This window comes from Populus nigra, chromosome 6, assembly GCF_951802175.1.
Source record: "Populus nigra chromosome 6, ddPopNigr1.1, whole genome shotgun sequence".
Lineage (NCBI taxonomy): Eukaryota > Viridiplantae > Streptophyta > Magnoliopsida > Malpighiales > Salicaceae > Populus > Populus nigra.
This window is the reverse complement of record NC_084857.1, coordinates 2,535,494-2,562,339: the sequence shown is the minus strand read 5'-3', so window position 1 is coordinate 2,562,339 and position 26,846 is coordinate 2,535,494. Positions and strand designations below refer to the sequence as shown.

Sequence of the window (26,846 nt, the reverse complement as noted above, 5' to 3'; positions counted from 1 at the left end):
TATGCACATCGACTAGTTCTTGAGAGAGATTTGATTAATTTGTGGTTTACTGTCTTTATTCAATTTCATGGCAACGCCAATAATATTCTCTGAGTTTCCATTGAAGGTTTTCGTGTGTAATGAACAGCTAACTTCGCATCCATAGTCGGTGGTTTAAAGCTGTAAAATTACTATAAGTTGCCATGTTTAGAGATTAATAATAGGCTCGGGATAGCTTTAATTACATTATCTAAACTCGAATGGCTCCGTTTTGGTTCAGGAAGCAAGCAGGAAGACTTGGTTAGATTGTTAGCTGTAGGATCTCATAAAGGGGTGCCAACTTAGCTACTTCTCCCTTTTGTGCTTGCAGCCATTGTCGTCTTCTTTGAGGTACGAAAAGTAAATAATACATCCAATTGTGTGTTCCAAAATTCGTTATTTGCTCGAATTGTTAATTCATTTGCGGACCCACTAGTAAGGAGTCTAATAACTGATTTTGTTTCAAACAACCGTGCAAATCTAAAAGTTAACTACACAAGCCCACGCTACTGGCACATAAATTCACAAAACTTTGCTTTTAATTTTTATAAGTAGAATGGAGATGATAAAATTTAAATTTATAAGTAGAGGGAAGATTTCAAGAATAATTTTATGTTATTTTTTAATATATATTTTAAATAAAAATTATTTAAATCTAAAATTTATACAGATTCATATCATTTTATATTTTTAGTTTTTATTAAATAAAATAAAAATGATGAGATTTGAACTCATAATTATTTAATTATAAAATTTTAATTTTATATCAAAAAATTATTTCAATCTAATAACTTAAAATATTATAAAATAAATTTAAAATATAATTTATATAATTCTTTAAACTTTTTCATTTTAGCACGGAAGCCGCCGAACACTAGCTAAGCAAGCAACGCAACATCTAGGCCAGTACTGGTGGAGTAATGAACGCTATGATTTTTATTCTGTTCACCCTGCGCGGATTAAAATGTTAAGATGAAAAGTGGATATATTTGTCCCTAAAGATTTGCATGATTCTCAATTGGGTCCATCAATCACTGCCCAATTAAATCACCATTATATATGATATGACAACAAATCGAATCGTTTTGAGACAGATGGGTCATCCTTTTTTTTTCTTTTTCTTTTTTCTCCCGAGTGTTTCTAAGGTAATAACTTTTTTTTAAAAAGGGTTAATTAATTGGATAATGTTCAATGGACAGGAAATTAAGTTTTTTTATTGGGAATTGTTTTAAATCGATGACCTAATTTAGATTGGGGCAGTACTTGACGGGTCCTCTGTCCAAAAGTTATTAATATATTCAAAGAAAGTAATTTGAAATTTCATGTCAGGGTAAGAAGTAATTTTCAGTTTCGAAGGCTGGAAAACGTGGAGAGCAGCAGAAAACGAGACTTTCTCATGCAACCTGCAGCCTTCGACATGCTTGACGAGGCCTTGGGTTCTGGAAAAGATAGAATCAATTCGGGGGCACGAGATAGCTTACATGCATGTGAAGAAATATACATCCCGAACCCTCCAGCATGGTACAGCCAAGTTATTTTCGAACTTTTGACAAGTTCGGCTCCACATCTTAATTATATTTATGGTGTTCAACCATTTATTGAGTGATTGTTTGGCTGTATGGTAGTTTATTTTTTTTATTTTTAACTATAGAAAAAAATTATTTAATTAGTTAAATTATTTATTTTTTATATCGAGTTCCACACATTATCAATATCCAAGCACAAAGACCAGCCTTATAAGAGGAGGATGTATGTTTGTAGAAACTAAAATAATCTATTTTATATTCATGAAGATTTATTTTTTATTTATTTTAAATGCAAAAATATATTTTAAAAAACTATATTTAAAAAACTGCAACTAAAAATATTTTCTTAAATGTGTTTTTTTAAAATTATAATTATAAAAACTACCACAATATCAGATACATATTTAGGCTCCCAACCTTCATGTGTAGGAATGATAATTTAATCCGAATCCGGTAGACACCGACCTGATCTGAATGAATGGGTATTTTTTGAACTTGATTGATAGTTAAGTGAGATCCGAAGTCCGCATAAACCTAACCTGGAATATATATTTATATTATGTAAATATACTTGTAGAATATTTAGGTTTTTTTAATATAATATGATATATATACATACTTTAATATTGACATGAAATATATATATATATATATATATATATATATATATATATATATATATATCATTTTATCATTTAATAAATATATACATACTTTATATATATTATTTTATTTTTTATTGATTAATAAATAATAAATAATAATTAATAAATATTCAATATCTGAAACTCTATAAATAGTTTATTAATACTTAAACGTTTTACTCGATAAATAATAAATAAATTATGATTATATATTGCCATTCCAAATGGTGCGTGTGTAGAAAATTAATTACCTAAACATTTCAAGTAAAAATTTATGAAATCAGTTGCATGCAGACCACACAAACAGTATCAAGCTACATTCATATGTTTCTTTTGAATAATCGTGTATATATATTTTCTCTAATATTTGAATTAAACTAAATTTGTAAATAAAATAAAATTAAAGTGTTTGATTCAATAGCCAACCAATCACTAAATCCCCTAATTAATCGGTATTTCAACGTAACAGCCGAGTCAACTCGTTATTTTCGGGCTCACCATAGAAGCAGGTTTCTTCATCAACCAGATGCATCGGGTCGGAATTAACTAGTTTCTCGGTCTAACCAGACAGACCAAGTCAGATTCAGATCATAATAGCACCGCAGAGGAGGCGATAGAAGTTACCATACATCTTACCTGTTTACTTGGACTCCAACTCTGCTTACGCAAACAGTAGATCAACACCCAACCTACTTTTAATTAAACCCTAAATACAAACACCACCAACGAAACCCATTTTGCCACATGTCAACTCCCAGCAACCTTAAGCACCCACGTGTCATGTCCCATTCCCCCGAAGAAAAGAAGACGTATAGGCAACTGATTAGGAGATTTAGGTCACCTTTCTCTCACCACCTCCCGCCTCCTCTTCACACAGTTAAATGACACCACTTAAACATAATTAAACTTGTAAACTTAATTAACACAGTAATTACCCACACACTTTCCCTTTTGCAATTCAATTCAAATCATTATATATAGAAGAAATCACAAAACTCTAAAACAGAGACGCATCTAAAACAACCAGAACTTCTCATTTTGCTCCTCCTTTCCTTCTAAAACCCCCTAACCAAACACCACCTCCACCGCCACTGCCACTGGAAACCACAACCACAATCACGTTTCCTCTGCTTTAACCGGCGTTACCTCTCAACAGGAGTGCCGCATGCAATCTAACCGTTATCCTCACCCTCTCTAAAGATCTTCACTTCTCTTGCTTCTGAATCAGAATGTCCCGGGTTGTAGCAGAAAATTACTCGCCTAGTCGAGATTCTTTTACAGTTCCGTTTTACACAATGGACTTCACTAATAACCACCTCCAGCCACCATTATCCGCCTCATCTGCCTCCGGGGCCTCGCCGACTCTGGGACAGATGCTAAAACGCGTCGGAGATGTCAGCCGTGAAGCCACCGGAGATGGAAGCGAGACCCCGGTGCACCAAGTCCTCGAGCTTGGAAGCACGAATCTTGAGGTTCCGCGATCGATTCCATTCGTTCTCTCCTTCAACAAACTCACTTACAGCGTCAAAGTTCGCCGTAAATTTAAATTTCCGGCTATCCTCCCCAGCAGGAATATCCACCGCCTCGGCGCCGCCACTGATACCGATCCTGTCGGAGGCGAAAGCCTCTTCACCACTACAAAGACTCTCCTGAATGATATCTCCGGCGAGGCACGTGATGGCGAGATTCTGGCTGTATTGGGCGCGAGTGGATCCGGAAAATCAACACTCATTGACGCCCTCGCGAATCGAATCGCGAAAGGAAGCTTGAAAGGCACGAAGACGCTAAACGGTGAGGTTTTGGAGTCTAGAATGTTGAAGGTGATATCAGCTTACGTCATGCAAGACGATTTGCTATTTCCAATGCTAACAGTAGAAGAAACACTAATGTTCGCGGCGGAGTTTCGATTGCCAAGGAGTTTGTCTAAATCGAAAAAGCGGCTGCGCGTGCAAGCACTAATTGAACAGTTAGGGCTTAAAAACGCGGCAAAAACCGTTATTGGTGATGAAGGCCATCGAGGTGTAAGTGGAGGAGAACGACGTCGTGTCTCAATTGGGATTGATATAATTCACGATCCAATTATCCTTTTTCTTGACGAGCCAACGTCCGGTTTGGATTCAACAAGTGCGTTTATGGTGGTGAAAGTTTTGCAAAGGATAGCACAGAGCGGGAGTATTGTGATTATGTCAGTGCACCAGCCAAGTTATCGAATTCTTGGGTTGTTAGACCGGTTGATATTTTTATCGCGTGGACAAACTGTTTATAGTGGTTCACCGATGAATTTACCGGTTTACTTCTCGGACTTCGGGCATCCGATACCAGAGAATGAGAACCGGACGGAGTTTGCTTTGGATTTGATTAGAGAGCTTGAAGGGTCACCAGGAGGGACTAGGAGTTTGGTGGAGTTTAATAAATCATGGCAGGATCTGAAGCATTCAAGAAATGGAGGGAGTGAACCGGACCGGGGTGGGTTGTCACTTAAAGAAGCTATTAGTGCTTCCATTTCTAAAGGGAAGTTGGTGTCTGGTGCTACTAATAATGATGCTATAAGTCCAAATTCAATGGTGCCCACTTTTGCAAATTCAGTTTTGATAGAAATGGCAGTGTTGTCGAAAAGGTCGTTCTTAAATTCACGAAGAATGCCGGAATTGTTCGGGATTCGATTGGGTGCTGTCATGGTTACTGGGTTTATTTTAGCTACGATGTTTTGGCAGCTTGACAATTCACCAAAAGGAGTGCAAGAGCGATTAGGGTTTTTCGCTTTTGCCATGTCGACAACTTTCTACACTTGTGCTGATGCTCTTCCAGTTTTTCTTCAAGAAAGGTATATTTTCATGAGAGAAACTGCGTATAATGCTTATAGAAGATCATCTTATGTGTTATCTCATGGGCTTGTTGTTTTACCATCGTTGATTTTCTTGTCGTTGGCATTTTCTGCGACGACGTTTTGGGCTGTTGGGCTAGATGGTGGTCTTTCAGGGTTCTTGTTTTACTTTTTGATAATCTTTGCTTCATTTTGGGCTGGAAGTTCATTCGTGACATTTCTGTCTGGTGTGGTGCCTCATGTCATGCTTGGTTATACCATAGTTGTGGCTATTTTGGCATACTTCCTGCTTTTCAGTGGGTTCTTTATCAATCGTGATCGAATCCCTGCCTACTGGATATGGTTTCACTACTTGTCACTGGTGAAATACCCTTATGAAGCTGTTTTGCTAAATGAATTTCAAGATCCAGCCAAGTGTTTTGTGAGGGGTGTTCAGATTTTCGACCAAAGTCCACTTGGGGAAGTATCCACATCACTGAAACTTCAACTGCTGGAATCAATGAGCAATACACTGGGAACAAAGATCACTAGCTCCACATGCTTGACTACTGGGGCCGACATATTGCAGCAACAAGGGATTACAGATTTGAGCAAGTGGAATTGCCTGTGGGTCACCGTGGCGTGGGGGTTCCTGTTTAGGATTCTCTTTTACATATCTTTGTTGTTTGGAAGCAAGAACAAGAGAAGGTGATGAGGCCCGAGGGTAATCTTTAGATGGTGGGTACAAGGGTCGTGTTTGGCGGGAGGATCATATTTTGTGTGTGTGTTTTTTTTTCCTGAATTTGTACTGTTGGAATTACTCGACCGTTGGAGCCTTCTGGTGTAAAACTGCTACATATAATAGTTCAATATTAATGCTCATTTAGATTAAAAAAAAACAGTACTCTTATATTCAATTCCTTAATTCAGTTTTCATAATCTAGGGGGAGTGGCTGTTGCTTTCCACAAGTCTTTTGTGACTGTTAATTATTATATTTTAGTTAGTGCTGGTAAGGTAGTGTTAGGAGGAGAGACAACCTAACTAGCAGTACACTTGTGTGTGTGATTGTTAAAGACTTGAAAATCCAATTCTTAAGTTTTGTATTTAATTTCATCAGGCAAGGATTAGTGATATATGGTATGAACTTGGTCCCCGAGCCATAGCTGTGAAGGTTCAAAAGGGGCTTGCGTACAGAAATACATAAAAGAGGGTATGGATTTATATTAGTATAATAGCTTGAGAGTTCATTAAAACTAATTAAGTTGCCTTAAAGTAGGTTTTATCATTTCCTTAATTACATTAGATATATTACATAGACTCCTTTCTTTTCATCTACTAACTTGAGAACGTGTTTAATTATGATCAACATCCCAGCATCTACTTAGACTATTATATTTTCAGAAAAGATCAGATTATCTCAGATCAAGTCGTTCGTTTCAGATGGGATGTTTGATGTGTCATATATATATGCCTATTCACATGGATGAAGCCTGAAGGTTTTCAGGGCGGCCGGTTACCTAAGAAACCGAGTTGCTGGCCAGTTTGAGTACTGTAGTCATGGGACGATAAACATGATTCTCCCGAGCCCTTTTTCTAGGTTGGTGGCCTAGTTAATCCTCTGCTTTTGACACAAAATAATCATGGGAACGAAACAATCGCAGGAAATTCGGGGACTACAAGTTTGCCTCTCTGTGTTATTTTTATAAACAGTAGAAAATCATTTGCTGCCACTTCAGTTTCCTCTTCCATTCGTCTATCTTTTTCCCAGGGGTTAGTTGTGTATGAAGTAATCTTAATAATGTTTTCAGCAACACATATGGCAGTATACCCAACAAAGGAATATTGAAAGCTTTCACAAGGCCGACCCGTCAAGAGGAGTGCCTTAGCATTATGGGTAAGGTACCCTAAACCATAAACACCCACCTGAAAGGCTGTATCTTTTGGTATGGTTCATTAATTTTGCACTCCTGGCAAAGGGAGTGGGTTCGGTTGCAAAGAGCAGGCATTAAGTATTAACGCTTGCATGCGAGCATTAAATGCTAAAGCTTACGAAAATCAATATATATATATGGTTGCCAATTGGTATTCCCTTTTGGTTGGCATACGAACATACATGTATGTTAGAGGATCCTTCTGCACAGCTTGGAGATCACAAGTGCAATAAATTAGCCCATTACTCGAATTCTAACAACCAGACTTGGTAGGGTTTATCTCTTTTGGCATGGCAACTGCTTTCTTCCTCTGTGGTGACGCGCTTCCGGTGTTCCTCCAAGAAAGGAATATTTTCATGAGAGAAACTGCTCATAGCACATACAGAAGATCATCGTATGTGATAATACTCACGCACTTGTTTCACTACCGTCTTTGTTTTGCTCGGCATTCGCGCTCTCTGTGACTACATTTTGGGCTGTATAGAGGTCTTCCAGGATTCTTGTTTTACTTTTTGATGAGCTCTGCTGCGTTTTGGGCTGAAAGTTCTGTCTTGACATTTATATCCGGGTTGTGGCTATATTTTGATCGATATATACTATATTAAATAATTATTTTAATTTAATAATTTAAATTATTAAATGAGATTTAAAATATTTTTATATTATTCTCTAACACTAATACTTATAAAAGATAAAAGTTAAGTTATGTTCTTTGGACACCTATATTGTTAATTGTTATTGTATTCAATTCATTATTCCTATATTATTAATTAGGTACTAATATATTTGCAAGTTCTTATCATTTAAATACTCGCCCCCACACAAATATATAAGCAAGTGTCTGCCGACGTGCATAGTATTACGCCATGCATTTGCATATTCAAAATTAACATGAGCCCGGGGATAAGCAATATTGAGCTGGATCCTAATATTTGATTTTTTTTTCAATATTCCTCACAATATTAGAAAATCTTATCTGATATAATCAAATAAGAAAATTGTCAGTTATTCAGCATGAATCGATTCTGGGCTTCAACAATGATTGGAATTCTAGGTGTCAACAATGAATGGAGGTGTAATCCACGCCAATAGCGCAACGGAGGCAACGCTCAAGGACCCCCATTAGTAATCTACCGTGATTAGCACCCACCAAAAAATATTAACATGATAACATATGGGCCTAAGGCCCATATATCATGAAAGGTGAGTGGAAAATTGGGGCTTCAATTAGACTTTATACGTGCAGCTTCCAATGCTCCTTGTTTGAGCGATGTGGGATTCGTATCCCCTTTGTTCATTGGTTCTCTTTCTTGTCTCTACTCTTGCTGTTCTTTCCAAGTCTGGTTTGTTGCTTTCGCCAATTGAGGCGTTAATTTGACTATTAAAATATTGCCCGTCTCCCCCCCCCCCCCCAATATCTCAGCATCACAATTCTGTTTTTATCTATATTTTAGAGTAAATGAGATTTCAAATGCGATATTTTGTAAGTAATTCTTTCGGAACCTTGATAATAATCAATATGATATTTACAAGGTTTCCTCCTTTTAATGAAAGTCAATAAAATCCAGAGAGAACATCTCCTCATTCATAGGATTTAAGTACCCGAAATCAGAATCTAAGCCGAAGTGAACCTTTCCTTCATAGTTTTGGAAAGGCAAGCAACGAAGTCAGGCCTTTATCATTGTATAAATACTCAATCTAGCTTTCAGTTGCTTCTACTATTGCGATTGCTTCACATTGGTCTCATTGGATATAAGAATTAAGAACTACAGTATACAGTTTCATTTCTTGTCTGTTGGAGTTCCACTCAGGTGGCCAATGTTAAAACTTTTTTCACCAATTAAGAAAAAAAAATGAAGGATTAAGAAAATAAATAATTATTTTATTAATTAATATTTACTTAATTACATTCTTGATAAAAGCGTCTACAACTAAATTTCCTTTAAAAATAACCAGGCACCTTTAACATCTCTCGCAATTTAGACAGAATTAAAACTCGGTCCTTTCATCGGGAAACCCACGAGTTGTTGACATGGGACATACACTTGGTATGACCTTCGGAACCCTTTGACTCGACTTGGAGGGTGCGCCTGGCCCTTGCAATAGTGCAACGCATGGGCGACGCGTGAAGATCCCAGTAGCAAGCTACTGCGGTGGATCCTCCCCTTTAAAAAATTAATTTAATATCGTGTGGACCTATGGCCCACGTATCAGATATTAAACTGATAAGAACAGATACTACACTTGATCTTAGCCAAAAGGCCGAGAAAGGTATGAATTGTACAGTCTCTTCAATTGCGTTTTATAGGTGCAGCTCCCAACATTATCTTCTGCTTTATCGATGTGGGATGTAAGCGCCTATCCTCCTGTTCTGCTGCATGCGTTCGTATAAAAAAATAGTATAATTGCACAAGAGATGTGATCTGGCTTCGGTATTGATCACTTTGATAGATTGCTTTTCAGCCCAGATAAATTAAAATATGTGGAACTGTACACTATATATATATATATATATATATAGGGCCATATAAATTATATAAAAAAATTAAAAGGTGTGGGGGAAAATACAGTGAATATCTAATTTTTTTTTATTTTTTATTTTTTAATTATATTTTTTTTAATTTCATCCATCATTTTTTTAGAAATTTTGTTTTGTTTTTTTAATTTATATTTTATAAAAATAATCTCATGATCATAATAACGAGTTTTAAATGTTGGTTTTAGTTTGTTAGGTCCTGATTTATTTTTAATTTTTTTATTTAATATTTTTTTTAAAATTAACCTTTGTATTTTTTTTCCACTTTTCTTGAAAGCTGCTTCAATGGGGATATTATTCTATTCAAATTTAGAAGAAAGAAACTTGAATTAAATACTTAAGAGCATGACGGTGTACCACATTAGACCAATAAATACAATAAGTAGATGAAATTATGTAAAATAATCATATCGTGAGACAGGGATCGCTAAAAGTTTATCCATATATCTCACATTTATTGGCCTAATCTATGAATAACATGATATACCAAGTCTATCTGACAATTTATCTTTTACGTATAATTTTTTAAATGATACAGCTCATAAATATTGTTCAATAACAATTTCTTTCACTGTTTCAAGTTCTAAGATCACTCCTATTATTGATGTAGATGCCAGCAGTAGCTCGACACCTTGCTTAATATACTCATCTCGGTAGATGAAATAATGTTTTCTCACTCACATAACAATGAGAGTCCATGATAGTTCAATGGAAGAATACTACCCCAGGAGTACCTAATAATTCCCCCACTCACTCTGCTATGGCCGGGTTAGAATTTTATCATGGGCCCAAGTCCTATCTGTAGTTTAAATCTAGAACTGGGCCGATATTACCCCAATATCAATCACATTGAACTTTTTAGTAAGTCCATTTAAATACATTTGTGAGAGTGGTAGGCCCATCCACATGAAAGAATTTTACAATGACAAAACTACCCATTAATAAAATACACGTAGCCCTCACTGCGCCAATCGCTAACTAACAACTCCCGCCACAAAAAAGAAGAAAAGAAATACCTGACAGGCGGAGAGTTTTTGTGCCTTATCCAAACAAAATAACACGCACTAAAAGAGAACAACTTCACCAGAAATCTAACAATGGCTACACTACCATCTTCACCCTCTCTGCAACTCTCAGCAACGGCAGCAGCAACTCATTTCCCTTCCCCACGCGCCGCATTCCCGATCAGATCCCACGTGCCCAAACACTCCTTCACCACCCGTGCGACCACAGATGACAACAAACCAGGCACAACCCAAGAACCCGATTCCAAACCCGGGTCCGAATCTGATGATCAATTCGAGAGCCGCTTGTCCCAGGTTCGACTTCGATACCGAAGCGGGACCGGCAAGAAAGCAGAGCTCCGGAAAGCTAAGAAAGGGAAATCCTCATCTGGGTCAGGGTCAGGAATGTACCTTCCTCCAGTTCCTTTAAAAGAATCGGTTTCTGGTGGGTTAAAAGTGGAACTCGGGTTTAGCCCGTATAGTGAACGGGTTAACGGGAGGATCGCAATTCTGGGGTTATCAGCTTTGTTATTAGTAGAGCTTGCAACGGGTAAAAGTGTAATTAACTATCACACACCAGCAATTGTGTTGATTCAGGTTTATTTTGTAACCGCGGTTACTGCTTTGTATGTCAAGTACGAGAAGGAGAAAGTTAGCATCTGGCCTGAATCCGCCCCTAGTAAGGATTGAATAAATGAGTAGTTTGTAAACGAAAACAAAAATTAATGTTTTAACACTCGTTTTGTAATACTAGTTCGTTGTTTTGGAGCCATATTTAGGTTTTTATTTGTGACATTGTTAAGGTTGGTTGTGGTAATACGCTTGTTTAAATTTGTTTCATCTGTTCGTCAAATGAAAAGACATATCGGCAAGATCGGGAGGAATGCTGCCAGAAAGATTAACCGACATCTGGCATATTTTAGGACCTTAAAGTAAGGAAGTCTAGTATCAGATTTCTTAGGTGCTTTTGGATCCATTGTTTTTATTACGAGTAATAGTGACAATTAACAAAGAATAGGGCCATAAACCCAGGCAATCAGATTCAAGTAACCTCCACCACAACATGCATCCTGAAGATTCCCTTCTAAAATTATCTTCCTAATGCTTCTAGTGGTCTTTCACTGTGTTTTCTGCAAGGATTTTCGCACATCCCGTAAACGTTTTTCTTATTCCGTTTTGAACATGAAAAATTTTGACCGGTTGTCTCGGCCGAACAATGATCATTAGAGAGTAATCCGATGATTGATATTGTTATGCAAAGTAACTTTTTAATTGAAAATAAATTAAAATAATATTTTTTATTTTTAATATTAGCACATCAAAACCATTAAAAAATACATAAAAAAACATTAATTTAATAGATTTAAAGTAAATCACAATTTTAAAATATATCTAGAAACCAAAGCTACCGCAATCAAATCCGATGCTTTTCAACTGTAGAAGTGGCCTTCCCTAAACCTGAGATTCAGTCCGTCACTCTCTAAAATTCACCTCACAGAAGCAGCAAATCAAGCAACAATTGCATGTTAATGCTCAAAAAATCATTAACTTCCATTAATACAACACACAACAAAACTCATGTTTCTTATTTCCTTCCTCTTCGAGTATTTTTAACATGCCATGTCTTTCTTCCCCAATAAAGAATGAATCATTGTTACAGAAAGCAAACAATCTAGTCACAAGTTATCGTGCCAGCTCAGAGCTCTAAGCAACCCTAGGCAAATCATTTCTAAGGGGAATTTGTGCGCCCTATTTCATCGTCTGTTCCAACTCTATACACCAATGATCTACCCTCTCTAATGTTACAGCCAACCTCCACAGGCTTGAACTAAACTCCTCGGCCCAGATAATACCCCGCGTTCCTGGTTGTACGAATATATTGTTGAGGGCGGCACAAGTTTTTCCTTACTATGTTATCAATGTAAATCACCTTGGCTACAAGGATGTCCGTGTCAGAAAATCATTAACAGCCAGGTTAGCGTCTCCATGGGCCACAGCATCTTCAGGTTCTGGCATATATAGACTGGAAGATGAAGCCTGCACATCAAGCACCCAACATTAAGTCATAATGAAACCAAAAATACATAAAACAAGCATCCATAAGCTTGTGAGTAATGCTTCGTATAATGAATTCAGCACGAATGCAAACAATGGCATTGGTGGTAATTTAATGCAACTTTTTGGCCATTTATTTTGCGTGTTCTGTTGAATTCGTTTAAAAAATTTTGTTATACAAAACATTAGTCTAAGCTTGTATTGTGTTTGGTTCATTTAGTTGCAAACTAGAGACAGCTAAACAGAAAAAAATGCAAAGGGAATGCACTGGATTATTTTTTTAGGGTAAATTTCATAATATTACTTGGAGAATAATGAGATTACAGTTTAAAAAATAGCAGTCTGCAATGCTGTGATGTAATAGGGTTCCAGATAGGTTCCATTGATCCAGAAGGGTTCCATTGATGCAGATCAAGACCTAATCTATTCCTACAAATGGCTCCCAGACAGAGTAGAAATATGGCATTGCTTAAACCCAAGGGAATCCTGGAATTTAACTGTTTTTCCACTGGAAAAGGGATGGAAATCCAGTAGCATCTAAGGCTCAGTGCCGTGCCATAGCAATACTTAGGCACAAAGTAAGTGTTATATGTTCTTGTGAAAATTTATAGTTAAATTGAAGATACCTTTGTATCAAGCTGCATCTCTCCATTGTTATCTGTGGTAAGGCAAGCACCGTGGGCCTTCATCCATTCCACACACTCCTCTAATCCTGACCCATCTGAGTCCTTCTCATCATTCCCATCACTCGCACTAGAAAAGCCCAGAACCTGTGCAATGTAGGAAACTGGTATTGTAGGGCGATATGACCAGGACATGCAACTCACAGCCTTGTACCGCATCTTTTCAACATAGAGATCTGTGAGAGGACAAACATTCTTGTCAATAATGGATTGCCAAAGTGAAATTTCAAAAAGAGGAGAGTTTCTAATGCCCACCCATAAGGCAAGTGTTCAAGTTAGGCGCCTCCTTATAAAGTCTGAAGAACATTACATAGTTTCCTGAAGTGACAGCTGCACGAACTGCAAGAGCATGTTTAACAGCTTTATCCTTCTTTGTTCCCTCGGTTAATCTGGAAAATCAAAACAGTAGTGTTAAATTGTACCAAAATCATTTTGTATCATAACAAATGAATGCTGACTGATCTACACTGATTATCCTAGGAGTCAGCAGGTGAAAATTAAACCTTGCATGCACTTTACACATTAAAAACCCAAAGTATGCAACAAAAAACGTAGAGCATCAGTGTAATCAAACTCTAATACAGCAAATGCCCAACATCGAGCATCAGCATAACCAAACTCTAAATGAGTGAATGTCACTAACCTTGACATCGATGATACAAGATCTCTATTGTTATTCGAGTGCAATATAACACACAGTAAGTTATAAGCTGCAAACTCCATATGACGTCCTTCAATTCCTTCAGCATAGAGGGTTTTCAACTGGGATTGACACTGAAACAAAATAGAGAGAGAGAAAAATTATAAGCAGCTACAATAATCACAATCATCATATTCTATAAATAATTTATCACAGTATTGGAGAGGCAACTGCTTCATTGATTCTGATATCTTTCTGTTTTTTGAAATTTGAATTTCAAGCAATGAAATACACATTACTTCAGATTCAAACTCCAATAAAGCACAAGCTTCTACAATGTAGGAAACTTGACATGCACTGGCAAGAAAGAAAGCACTAATACATGGATACCATGTCAGAGTAGAAGTTCCAAAACAATACTTGTAACCGAGAATAAATTAAGGCGAAGGAGTATGAATATGTCCACAATGGTACATTACATTGATGATGACAGAACATGTACAACAAAAAGCTGCATGCTAGATAAAAGCTTTAAGGCTCCATTTTCCTACGAGTTTTCAAATCATCCAGCCACAACTAACGTGACTAAACATCATTTTTCCAGCTACAGAATTTTTATGGCCTCAGATATAATGCATCAGCACAATTATTAGCATGCAGACTGTTCTGCCAGGTGCAATGTCTTATTGGAAATGGTTCAACTGATTACTCAGAATAAGAATGTGTGAATGGAAAATCACTTCTAGTCGCAGGAAGAAAAACCTGGATGAATGAGCAATGCAACAAATCTTCAAAAGGAGTTTGACTAAAGTCCAGCCAACACAATGAACTAGAGAAAAATAACATGGTTTATGGTCATGTTAATAGCCCCACCAACCTGATTATACTCGGGCAAGTCCCCTGCTTCCAGTGCTAATCGAGCATGCGTTTCATACACCTGAATATACACAACAACAAAACTAAATAGACTCAAAACAAAAGAACAAGAAATTTTCATGTCGCATGGTAAAACAGGTATCACACACACCTTAACTGTCAGCTGATTCTGTATTCGTTGTACAGTTAGATCTTGACGAATAGATTTTAATTGATCGCATTTATAAAGGTAGTTCTTTTGAGAATTCTGAACCATAAGCAGAGCCTTTTCTAGCACTTCTTCTGGTCTCACCTGCAAAGCAGTACAGATTCAGACCAAACAAATCACATTATATATTTGTGTATAACTCATCTTTTGCTTGGGAAGTGAGAGGAAAATAAATGAAAGGAAAATGTGAGAAAAGTCTTCCAATTAGGAAATAAGATGGGGAGAAGTAGCATCTCATGAAAAAAAAAGTAACAGCAGCAAAGTAATCCACCCAAAACACCAAACTTAAATTTCCAATTTTACCCTTGATTTTGAATTTAAAACAGCATCTCATAAATAAAGGGAAGTAAATGGCAGAAAAATTAAATTTCTAATTTTAACCTTGATTTTGAATTTAAAGTAGCATCTTATGAAAAAAAAAGTAAACAGCAGCATTCCCACCCAAAACACCAAAAAAAAAAAACTCCTTCCTTTTCTTGTTACCAAACATGGGAAAATAAATTTTCTCCCTTTCATCCGTCCTATTGTCCTCTCTTCCAAAAAAAAGAGATCAAAATATTTTCCTCATCTATTGTCTTTTCCATTATTTTCCTTCCTCTCTAAAAATAATTAAAAGTCAACTTTTGTTCATTTATGGATGCAAAAGGATAAAAATGACATTAAGATGTTAGATAGTTACAGTGGAGGGATCAGGTGCAGAAGTAAGGCGCAGATAACGTTTCTCGATTTCTTGGCAGGTACCCTTGACAGTTAGTGCATCCCAATCAATGTCTTCAACAGCTTTGCTTCCACTGTCATCAAAGCTTTTGCTAAGCATCGATGCACTCGCCCGCCGACTGTACAAGTTCCCAGCACCAGTATTTTTTGGTTTGAAATAATTAACTTCAGTTTGATATCCTTGTCCCTTTTCAAATCTCTTAGAGCGACTCTCACGTCTCTTTTTTTCCTCTGGTGTATTGGCAATTGATATTGCACTAGAATAATAAGCAGTTAAACCTTGCTCCTTATCACTGTCACTTGATGCATCGTTATAAGCAGCATCCAAACCATCAGCAAGATGTTGCCTCTTAACTGGCCTCTGATTATTTTTGCTTGGACGTTTCTGCTCCGATAAAGAAAACTTCACATTATTCACAGCATTCTCCTTGCTCTCAGAATTCGCACTAGGAGCCTGTATAGTTAAACAGGTTAATAAATGATCTAAACAAGATGCAGAGAGCACTTCCAAACTCAAAATACAGGAGCCAACAATGACTCCCAAGAAATTAATACGTAATGAGAGGAGGGAGAAAGGATGAGAGCAACAAGATATACCTTTCTGTCCCAACCACCATATTTTACAATATCATTACTGGTGGAAACAGATTTGTCTACTGATTTCTCTTCTGGTAAAGGCTCCCACCTACTTTTAGATCGTCTGCTTGGACTCCTTTTATACTTCGGTACTGAAGAAACAGGAGTGGAATATTGTGAACTCCTGCAAACATAAAAGTTCAACAAATGTTTATTGTTGGATTCAAAGAAATTTTATATCCACCTATAGTTGCTAAAAGGTCAAATATAAGCTAGATTACAAGAATTATTTGAGCCATGATAGTAAGAGGAGAGAGCAGCTGAAAGGTTACATACTCCACATTGACAGCCTCAGAATTTGGTATTGCAAAAAGAGGCTCCGCATCCCAGTCTAGAGTGTTAAGTGTACCATTGGCAGTTGCCTTCGTGATGATCTGTAAAAAAAGGAGAAAAAAACTTGATATACATGCTATCAAAAATCAGAACAAATTAACATAAGTGAAACCATGGCAATTTAAAAAACTCCAGGAACACCATGTTACTAAATCTCAATAAGAAAGAAGACCATACAGAACATGATGTAACAGAGAATTTTCAGCAGATATAGCCTCAAAGAGCTTAGAGATCAAATCCTGTGGCGCCTTTCTGAATTTGGATGATTAGAACAAAACTAAACTGAACAAACAATTGACAAAGATGCAAGGTAATTGGCAGAAATAGTTTAAGACTTCGGGAGTTAGTTGCAGAGACTCCCAAAATAGTGTATCAGACTTCATACCAGAGTCTTAGATGGATAAGAAAAGGCACCTACATTTAGTTTCACTATTCCAAATTCTTATGAGTTCTTTATATTTACTAGATTTTAGTGATTTCTTTGAATCTCTTGCCACTATCTCACTTATCACAACACTCATCAGCCAAGACATGGGCAGATCATAGAAGAAGAGGCAGCCCACTAAAATATGAAAATTCTATCAAATTTCTACCTTGCAACAAGATGTAGCCACTCTAGTTCATCTTAATATATCAATTCTAAGATACAGTTTTAGCATCAAGAATGATAACTTCTTTGTTGCTGCCCATATGCATTAAATAACATATTTTTAGACCATGTTAAACAGGATGTTGACAATCTATTTGTTACATGTCAGAACAAATGGATTCTAGAAGTTATAATCAATTCCAAGCTTAAAACCATGCAAAAGGGGAAAAAATAAAGCGAAAAAAGGAAAATGTGCATATGATGTTGCACGCTTTGAAGGCAACAAATGATGCCAGAATAGCTTATAGACTGCAACTCACCTCCTTCATGATAGCCTGACAAGCTATCCTTTGTGTGTCATCTTTACAGAGATCGAAAGCCCTTTCAACATAATGACACAGTGACTTAGGGAACATTCCAGGCTGCAAGAAGCAAGAAAGTTATTAATGCTGCATAAAAACAAAATTCAGCTGATATTTTTAATGAAACAGTGAAAGATAAAAGACAATTTGTGAAAAAAGAAAACTTTCTTGTAAGAGTTCCTCTTTTTTTCTTCTTTTTTTTTGGGATAAGCAAAACCTCATCTAAGGAACACCGATGTGGTACAATCCAGAAGTTGGAAATTGTCCGCTCCCCTAATCCCCCCAAAAAATAATTAATAAAAAAAAATCTGTCACCACCTACAGAAAAAAAAAAAACCTTAAACAACATCAAAATATGATTAGAGCAATTAAGGCAGGAATTTTTCTGTTATCTGTATAGAAGCATATAGCCATATACCACTCCAACCGCACAACCCCCTCTTCAATCAACCCTACTCATCTACAACTTCAGGTCAAAAACCACCCATCACTTCTTTCTCATCAATGCTGCTTGCATAGATATTCAAAGATTCTTTTTAAACATAACATCTATGAATACAGCCCAACCTTTTCACATAACCTAAGTCTTTAGCTTTGAAACAACAAAAGAATTGGTAAAACCCTCCACACTAAGTTACATGCTATCAAAACAAAAGGGATCTGCAAATCTTCTAACATCTAGAATACCAGGGTCATAATTTGAAATTGTTCTGTCAAAAAGAACTAGAGATTTAAAAGTAAATTAAAACAACTTTAGACTTTGAAAGACTTTTTGGTGGGTACCTCAAAGACAAATTATGTGTGGAAACATTAACTTTTAGAAGGACAAGTTGATAAGAAACCAATATCACCTTAAGCATGGAAATAGTTGTGTCATTGGACAACACTTTGTTGTTTGGCTTTGGCATCGACACACTAATATAAGCAGGTTTTGCTGCTGCATTGGTCACAGAGCCATCCTTATCGGTTTTTGATAAGCCCAAAGCTAAATTTGAAGCAATTCTAGGATTTGTTGGAATCTGCATCATGTTTACCCTTCGAGTATCTAAAGATGGAGCATTTGGCAGAGGTGATTGATAACTCTGGGTCACCTGATGAGCAGCAGGAAATTGTGAATTAGGACCTTGATGAGCAGTCTGTTGTTGTTCCTGAAAATTATCATATGAAGCTTTTGAATCAAGAGAATATTGAAAGTGTGGTTGCGTAGGACTAGCATGGTGAATTTGAAAACTTGGAGCCCCTTGTTTCCAGCCATCATGAGCACTACTGATAGTTGCACTGGTCTGACAAGAAAACCAGAAAAGACAACATTAACTTGAGTAACTAAGCTTTTGTTGTGAAATGATTAACTAATCCAGCACAATTAATACATGTAATATGCTGCAAACCCCAACAAAGTCAAACGAGGATCTCACATATATATTGCAGCTATAATCACAAAACTGGACAAGCAATTGAGGATCAAACATTAAAACATTTTCGAGAAATAGAACACATATATAGAAATGAGCCACAGTAAATCCCAATAAAATCAAATGAGGATCTCATGTATAGTTAAATATGCTGCAAACCCCAACAAAGTCAAATGAGGATCTCACATATATATATTGGAACTATAATCCCAAATCTGGACAAGCAATTGGGGATCAAACATTAAAACATTCTCGAGAATGAGAAGGAACACATATATAGAAACGAGCCACATAGTAACAAGAGCTGTAACATGTCTGGACAAGTAATCTCTAGCAGATGCATCATATTGACAAATTAAAAGCATCCGTGCTATTATTGATAGGAAATAATATCAGAATCAATTAAGCATATGATTACAGTCCAGAAACCAGTTATGAATCCTTATCACAATCATAGTATCATGTTATGACAGAAACCTGAAAATACCTTTTCCTTTAATACCCATGCCTTGTGAATTAACATCAACTTTGGACATAATTTTAAAATACATATTTTAAATTGAGAAAAGTAAAAAAAAACACCATAGAATAACAAAACTCTACAAGTCTTTCCTGTTTTAAGATGATGCATATGAATTATGATGCGGCTAGACTGGTGGACATTTTCTAGACATCTGTTTTTTTTCTCTCTCAAATAATTGTGGCACGTTAACTATTGATGTATTTAAAGAAACTGATGAAGAGAGAGCTTGAAAGTATTATGAAAGTGAAATTTGCAGTTCCTGAAAATATCACAATCGCAGTATCATGTTATGACAGAATCCTGAAAGAATCTGTCACAAAAATGTTTTCCTGCACCTTCTGAATTAACACCAAATCAGGACATAATTTTAAAATACATATTTTAAATTGAGGAAAAAAAAAACATAGAATAATGAAACTTCACAAGTCTCTTGCAGTTCAGCATCCCTTAAAACTCCAGTCTCTCGCAATTCAGCATCCCTTAAAACCCCAACATTTCTCAAGAATGACAAATTTCACTTTCATAAAACTTTCATGCTCTCTTTTCACCAGTTTCTTTAAAAACATCAAAAGATAACATGCTGCAGTTATTTGCGGGGAGAGAGAAAAGACAGATGTCTAGAACATGTCCACCAGTCCACATCACATGCATCATCTTAAAACAGAAGAATCTTAATTATGCACGTATCATTTTACATTACAAGGGAAGCAATAGTTGTGTTTGAATAGAGCACTTTAAAACTTTTTTTCCAGCCCACTCTGTAATTTGAGAACCTACAGGAGGCTTTTCTTTAAATATTCAAGTGGAAAAATCATCCTATTGGTTCATAAACAAATTTAAATAACATAAATTGATCGTGCCAAGGATGGGGTATGCATAGATCACAAGATCACCAAACAGATGTTAAATGTGACCTTACCCACAAGACAACAATTCTCATGCAACAACAGCATCCTGAATACTCAAATATCAGATTCTAATCAAATCAAACCCAGGAAATTATAAACCAACCCCTCCCTGATATTCTTCAATCTAGTCCATGGTCCCTTATCTCAAGGACCCCCTCCCCACCCACCAGGCAGGACCTCAGATCACAATTTCAATAATAGAAAAGTAATTAAGCTTAAGCAAAGAAAAGGTCAAATCAAAAGCTGATCATGAAATAATGGTAGGAGTAAGGAGAAAAATAAGAACAGGGACATGCATAGATATCTTCATGGTAGCAATTTGCTCTTGCTAGCTCCGAGATAATGTACCTGCAAAGAAGGCAAATCAGAAGACGCAGATTCAGTCCTCTGAGATGTCGGGGTGAAAGATGAGGGAGGCTGGGTGCTGGAAGTAGGATACACACCAGACACGGCACTTCCCTGGTTAGATGTGCTAGCAGCAGACAGGTGTTCTGTCCCGGGAGCACAAATAACTTCTGTTTGACTGTAATAATCAGCCCATTGCTTGTAGTGCTGCTCGTTGTTCATTGATGTTGAAGCTGCAGTACCGGAACTATAAGCACTTGTTGTATCTGGAGCATAGGTTGAATACTGTTGAGATGTATAATTTGCATAATTGGGATCGTTCCACAAGGTAGTCTGATTATTGTATCCACTGCTTGGGTAACCTCCAGCTGTCTGATAATCACCAGGATTGTAGTAAGTGGTTGAATAACTTGTTGTCCCAGTATATGACCCTGTATTCTGAAATGAGGAAAGAGGCTGATAAGGAGCACCTGTGTTTTGATATGCTCCTACAGTCGACGAGTAAGAATGGCTAGGTTGTTGCTGCTGAGAGTATGAATGGCTAGGTTGCTGCTGCTGAGAGTATGAATGGCTAGGTTGCTGCTGAGAGTATGAATGGTTTGGTTGTTGCTGAGAGTATGAATGGTTGGTTTGCTGCTGATAACCATTATTATAGTAACTTGTTGAATATCCAGTGCTTCCATAACCATATGGATCTGTAGGGTTGTATGCTGCATAACTACTGTAATCTTGTTGCACTACATTAGTTGTTCCTTGAGTCGATGAACTAGAAAGGGATGTCGTGCTCAAACTATCTTGAGCATTTCTTGCAGGCTGCTGTGTTTGCTGATCATGGTGATAACTGGAATTTGAAAGGATTCCATTCTCTGTGGAGTGATTATCCACTCTATGCGTGGTCCATGGTGCAGTTTCAGATCCATTAACTGAGGGAATATAAGATTTCTTCCCTTGGTTCGCATCAACAACATATCGACCCTAAAACAGCAGCAAATAAAAATTAATAAATTATGCTCTGACAAAGACGTCATAAATCACAAATTTTACAAGAATCATCGAAACACACCAGTTTGGAACTTTGAACTAAACTAGCCTTCCATACACACAATCATATCAACATCAGGATCGCATGTACACTTTTGTTCAATCTTCTACTAATGTGCTACTAAAAAACAAAGATTAACAAAAAACTCCCAACTGACACTAAATTTCCTCTAAACAACATGGTAACGCTAAACCTAATTCATTGGAATAAATATAATTTACTCTGGTCCACCATTAACAATAATTCATATCAAATAAGTTTAAAAATTAACTCAAAAATTTGCCAGTAATATTTATCAATTTAATACAAAAAAAAGTCAAATCAACGTCGGACATTACTTCGTTAAGTATAAACTAAAGCTAATGCCAGAGAATCCAAATCTGTGAAACTTACCTCGCGTGAATTAGGGTCCACCGAAGCTATGGTTTGCGCATTGACTCCTTGATTCATCACCATCATCTACTCAGCATCCTAAATTAAACGTATTAGGATCAAATTAAGCTTGAAAAACAAAATTTAGAATTCCACAAAACCCTAATTTAGTAACAGTAAATTAAGAGAATAATCTAACCTTCGATAGATTAACACAAAGAAAGCGATTGAAGAGATAGAGAAAGCGAGAGGGAAGTAACAGAAAATCAATTGAGATCAGCAGAATCAAAAATAGCAAAACAAAAAATTAATTCTGTATGTGTAAATATTACAACAAAAATTAGTAGGAGAAAAAAACGTTCGATAAGTTGGATATAGGAGGAGATAAAAAGAATTATATATATATATTAGAGAGGGACTGGGAGAGAGGCGGATTCAAGTAAGGAGGTGTCAAGGCCGTGTTTGGGTCCGTGCGTAATGTAGTTGATGGCGGTACAGGAAGTTATAATCCTTTTGGATTTTCTGAGGTTAAGTCGGATTATAATTTATTTATTGCTATGTCCCCCCCCCCCCCCCCCCCCCCATTTTTTAATTTTTATTTGAGAGAATAATTAGTGTAGGTAGAGTGTGGTTGTGATTGTTTTTTAAAATATTTTTTATTTAAAAATATAATAAAATAATATTTTTTATTTTTAAAAAATTATTTTTGATATCAATGTATTAAAATGATATGAAAATACCAAAAAAAAATATTAATTTTAAGTAAAAGAAAAAAATTTAAATTTTTTTAAAATGTTTTTTTTAAAAAAAACAAGATGGATTTTAAGCATTTATTTTGTGTATTGCCTTTTGTGTACGGATAACAACATGCTGCACTATTTTATGCATTTATCTATGTTAAGACACCTTTTTTCCTTCTTCTTTTTTTATTTTTTTATTTTAAATATATCAATTTTGATGTTTTCAAGATATAAAAATCAGTGTATTACAGTTTACAACAATATCACACGCTTGTGTGATATTTGATCGAAATAGATACATAAGAGCAATCAAATTTATGCACGTGGATCTCTATATATTATGAGAAATTATTATATATTTCAAATTGTATTCTTTCCCTCCTAAAATAATTTAATAGGATTTATTGTAATAATTATTCATCAACACCACTTCCTCACAGGAGTAGAAGTTTTCGAATGCTGAAAAGCTTTCCATTTCAAGAATTCAATTGAATTATTCAGCACAAACAACAGAGGAAGCTGAGAGAGAATGGAGGGCAGGGACTCTAATCGAACAACGCGTGCGGACTGCGGAGGTTAATAATCGAGAGCACACGTTTCGGCCATGATCTGACCAAATCCTACCGAGCACGAAGCCCAGGCCTACTCGAGGCCCATAAAGGGGGTTCGAGATGGCCCATTAGCAAATCCACTCGAAAATGTTGCTTTCCTGTACTCTCTTGGACTTTTAGCCAGGGAATATAAATTATAGAAATCACACAGCCAACTACGGCACCGGTGTTTCTCGCTCGAAAAAAGATATCATGCATACAGAATAGTAACAGGAATCATCTTTAAGATATATTGTAATGATGCTACTACACATTGTGCTCCTTTTCAACTTACTTTCATTACCCTTTGTGTTCCTATGTTAGAGAATAATACAAATCATATCATGCGATCTCACCTAACAGCTTAAGTTATTGGGTTGAGATGATTCTTTAATTTGGTATCAGAGCCTTGATTACCAAGTGGTCATGAGTTCGAATCTCACCATCTCTATTTATTTGATAAAAATTAAGCACAAGGTAATGTGGACATGTGTAAGTTTCAAGCCTAAAAGACTTTCACTTGAGGGGGTGTGTTATAAAATAATACAAATCATATCCTAAGACCTCACCTAACAGCTTAAGCTATTAGGTTGAGATGGTTCTTTAATTTCCTGTTCTTGGATGCAAAGCCGGGAACTTAGGATTTCGTACCTAGAAATTCAAAGCCATTAACTAGTTAAATACTTTTGCATTTATAAATTGTTACAAGTTGACATTTCTTGACTGGTATGCTCCCACAACGTTGTATCAGAAACTCAAGTGATTGATTTATCTTTCTACTACTATCACTATGATTATATTTTTCTTTTGCCTCGTCGATTTACTTCATCTGGGCACTCTAGCGACAACATTGTTGCACTCAGGAGTTAGGCAGGTGGGTGTTACGATCCTAATCTACTACTGGGGAAGTCTGGTTAAAGATATGGTTTATTTACTAGTCTTTTATTATCATTTACTTGGTTTTTTGTTTGAGATAGTCAATAATGTTGCTGTTGCTAATTCCTTAAAAGCAGGAGTCAAAATAACTAGTTTGTTAAGTAACAAACTATAAGTACAAGTAGGAGTAAACTAAGAAAGTAACTCCTTTAATTTTCTGTATTTAAATCCTTGTTTTAAATGAAATAATATCAAATAAAAAATATTCAAGAAAAGACCATTATGTTTTGAAGGCCAAGTTATTCTCAAAGTAGCTTATATTCTCTTATCTTTATTTAGTTGCCAGCTCAAGCTAAGGTATATAACAGTGTTTCTTAACTTCTGGCATTTATATTAAAAGCACAGTATCACTGAGACGTAGGATGATAAGTTTACACACGTCTAAGTTTTAGAAAGTGTCTCGAGAAAATGGGAGAGTTTTCTTTTGTTAAATTGGAATGGCACCAACCGGTGGCGTTGGAGCATTATTCCATTGTTATATAAATTGCCCTGAAACCGAATGCGAATCGTTTACCAATTGCATGCAATGGTACGGCAAAGCAACAAAAGTCGCAACACAACCACACAAGACTCTTATGGTTGGGGTAAGCAACGTCCAAAGTTTGAAAAATAATAATGCAAAAACTGAAGATTCCTGCCACACGCCACTCCTAGCTAACAGTCGAGGAAAATTTTCAACCCATTAGTTTTGGTTTATTGGCGTCAAAAGAGTTCAAAAGAAGGAACGAGTGAAACTTCATAAACCTTCGTCAAGTCTGAACGTGTACGTAAGTTAAGAATTGTCTAAACACGCCTTAATCAGGTCACTGGTTTTAGAGTCAGCCCTACAGAATTCTAAATTGGAAGAAACCGCGGACTCCCCAAGAGCCCTGGAGAAAGGAGCATTGTAATGCGTTCCCCTGGGCAGCAGTGGTTGACGCCTTTAAAGAAAACCACCCAATCAGTCTCAAGACGCTACAATTGCTGGCTCTGGCCTATAAAATACAAGAATACAGATGATACGGGGAAATAGGGATGATTACAGTACACGCACACAATTTTTTTTTTATTGCGTACAGGAACTTTAGTTCTTTTTGTTTGACTCGGGACTTTTTCTAAATATTTTCGGGGGGTAAATGGTACGCGGGTTACCCGACCCTTTCATGGAACTTTCCCTTCCAAATTACTGTTACAAAGCAATTTACAAAAATTAAATAGAAAATAATTGATTAGCTGTTTTGTAAAGGTATGTATACTTGATTGAGAAAACATTAAAAATTGGTGAAATTATCCTCAGGGAAATATAACCAATGCTGTGTTTCGTGACAGCAGCTTTCCCTGGTAGAGTCCATCACTGGCATTCTTTTAAGAAATCGCCAGACAGGACTTAAACATTCAGGATAAATGGGCGGAAAATGCTTGGTCCAACCATTAAGAACGGGCACAAATTCTAATATTTGTCATACAAGTTGTTGACGTGCAGAAGATTCAACTTCTATCGAGCAGGCAACAAACTTTTGTTTTGCCAGCAGATGTCAAGGTTGCAACTGTGCAATTCTGAGATTCAGAGTCAATCTCTATTCTCATCTTCATGGCTCTTGCCAACATCATTGCCCCCTACACTAAGTCATGGTTTCCTGACAGTGATTCTGTTTGCACAGTGACAATCCAAATAAAAAGTCACGGGAAAAAGAATTGAAGAAATCACCAAGGCTGCTAGCAAAAAGCATTCCTCTTTTGGTAGCTGACACAGATTCTCCACAAATATTTCCTGCCCTTTAAAAAAAAAAATCATCTATTGGAAATAGAGATGGTCAAATTTCGAAAAGTCCAGCTTTCAATCCACATCATATTGCCCAAAAGTGATGGTTAACAAATACCAAATCATGGTCCCCCAACATCCATGATCCATACTCGTCTTGACTCTTCATTATACTGTTTAATAAGAGCTTCCTGGTGCTAAAACTCAACATTCTTATTCTGCTTAATATTAATATATTATTTTATCATTGTTAAAAAAGAACAGAAAAGATGACAAAGGTGATGTCAGTGCGATCACGAGACCTGATTCTACCTGGTTGCCGATCCTCAAGGACCAATTAATCTACATCGGGTAAAGGTGTGTGTTCAATCAAGGGAACAGCCTTACCTGAGGTTTTGCACCACCACCTTCAGAACCACAAACCCCCGTGTCCTGTACCCACATTCAACATATGTTCTAAAAAACTCACCGTACTTTGTTTCAGTAATCATGCAGTAGTAGATACCACACCACAAGCAGTGTATCGCAGGAGTGCAGTGGCTGAATCACCCTATTCAGTGTAAACAATGAAATAGATTATCCCCAGCATTCCTAGGTAGCTGTTTTCTCGAAAAGAACAGATAAAGCTACCAGTAACACAGTAAGCCAACATCCAACATAGCAGTCATTTGCTGC

At 36.5% G+C, this 26,846-nt stretch overlaps 3 protein-coding genes and 1 non-coding gene across 6 annotated transcripts; 2 read left to right on the top strand and 2 right to left on the bottom strand.

The window, feature by feature from the left end:
- The first annotated feature begins 3,207 nt into the window (after nucleotides 1-3,207).
- On the top strand, nucleotides 3,208-5,912 carry LOC133697012 (ABC transporter G family member 6-like). The gene has a single exon (XM_062119330.1). The coding sequence runs from the start codon at nucleotides 3,418-3,420 to the stop codon at nucleotides 5,701-5,703; it is 2,286 nt and encodes a 761-aa protein (XP_061975314.1). The 5' UTR covers nucleotides 3,208-3,417; the 3' UTR covers nucleotides 5,704-5,912.
- A 3,090-nt stretch (nucleotides 5,913-9,002) lies between these two features.
- On the bottom strand, nucleotides 9,003-9,198 carry LOC133698078 (U2 spliceosomal RNA). Its single transcript, XR_009843002.1, has one exon. It is a non-coding gene; the product is annotated as a U2 spliceosomal RNA (small nuclear RNA).
- Nucleotides 9,199-10,458: 1,260 nt separating this feature from the next.
- Nucleotides 10,459-11,235, top strand: LOC133696404 (uncharacterized). Its single transcript, XM_062118591.1, has one exon. The coding sequence runs from the start codon at nucleotides 10,557-10,559 to the stop codon at nucleotides 11,151-11,153; it is 597 nt and encodes a 198-aa protein (XP_061974575.1). The 5' UTR covers nucleotides 10,459-10,556; the 3' UTR covers nucleotides 11,154-11,235.
- Nucleotides 11,236-12,021: 786 nt separating this feature from the next.
- On the bottom strand, nucleotides 12,022-22,670 carry LOC133696395 (SAC3 family protein A-like). Of its 3 annotated transcripts, XM_062118577.1 has the most exons (15): nucleotides 22,364-22,670; nucleotides 22,186-22,263; nucleotides 20,754-21,725; nucleotides 18,777-18,845; nucleotides 18,414-18,653; nucleotides 17,521-17,622; nucleotides 16,555-16,652; nucleotides 16,240-16,402; nucleotides 15,605-16,096; nucleotides 14,869-15,009; nucleotides 14,719-14,778; nucleotides 13,845-13,975; nucleotides 13,457-13,590; nucleotides 13,145-13,377; nucleotides 12,022-12,500 (listed from the first exon to the last, which is right to left on the bottom strand). In XM_062118577.1, exons 2-15 carry the CDS (start codon nucleotides 22,249-22,251, stop codon nucleotides 12,399-12,401), a joined length of 3,003 nt encoding a protein of 1,000 aa, XP_061974561.1. In that variant the 5' UTR covers nucleotides 22,252-22,263; nucleotides 22,364-22,670; the 3' UTR covers nucleotides 12,022-12,398. The 3 variants fall into 3 exon arrangements, with proteins under 3 accessions (XP_061974561.1, XP_061974559.1, XP_061974560.1); XM_062118575.1 differs by having other exon boundaries at nucleotides 18,414-18,845; XM_062118576.1 differs by having other exon boundaries at nucleotides 18,414-18,845; nucleotides 22,186-22,251.
- Nucleotides 22,671-26,846: the final 4,176 nt, after the last annotated feature.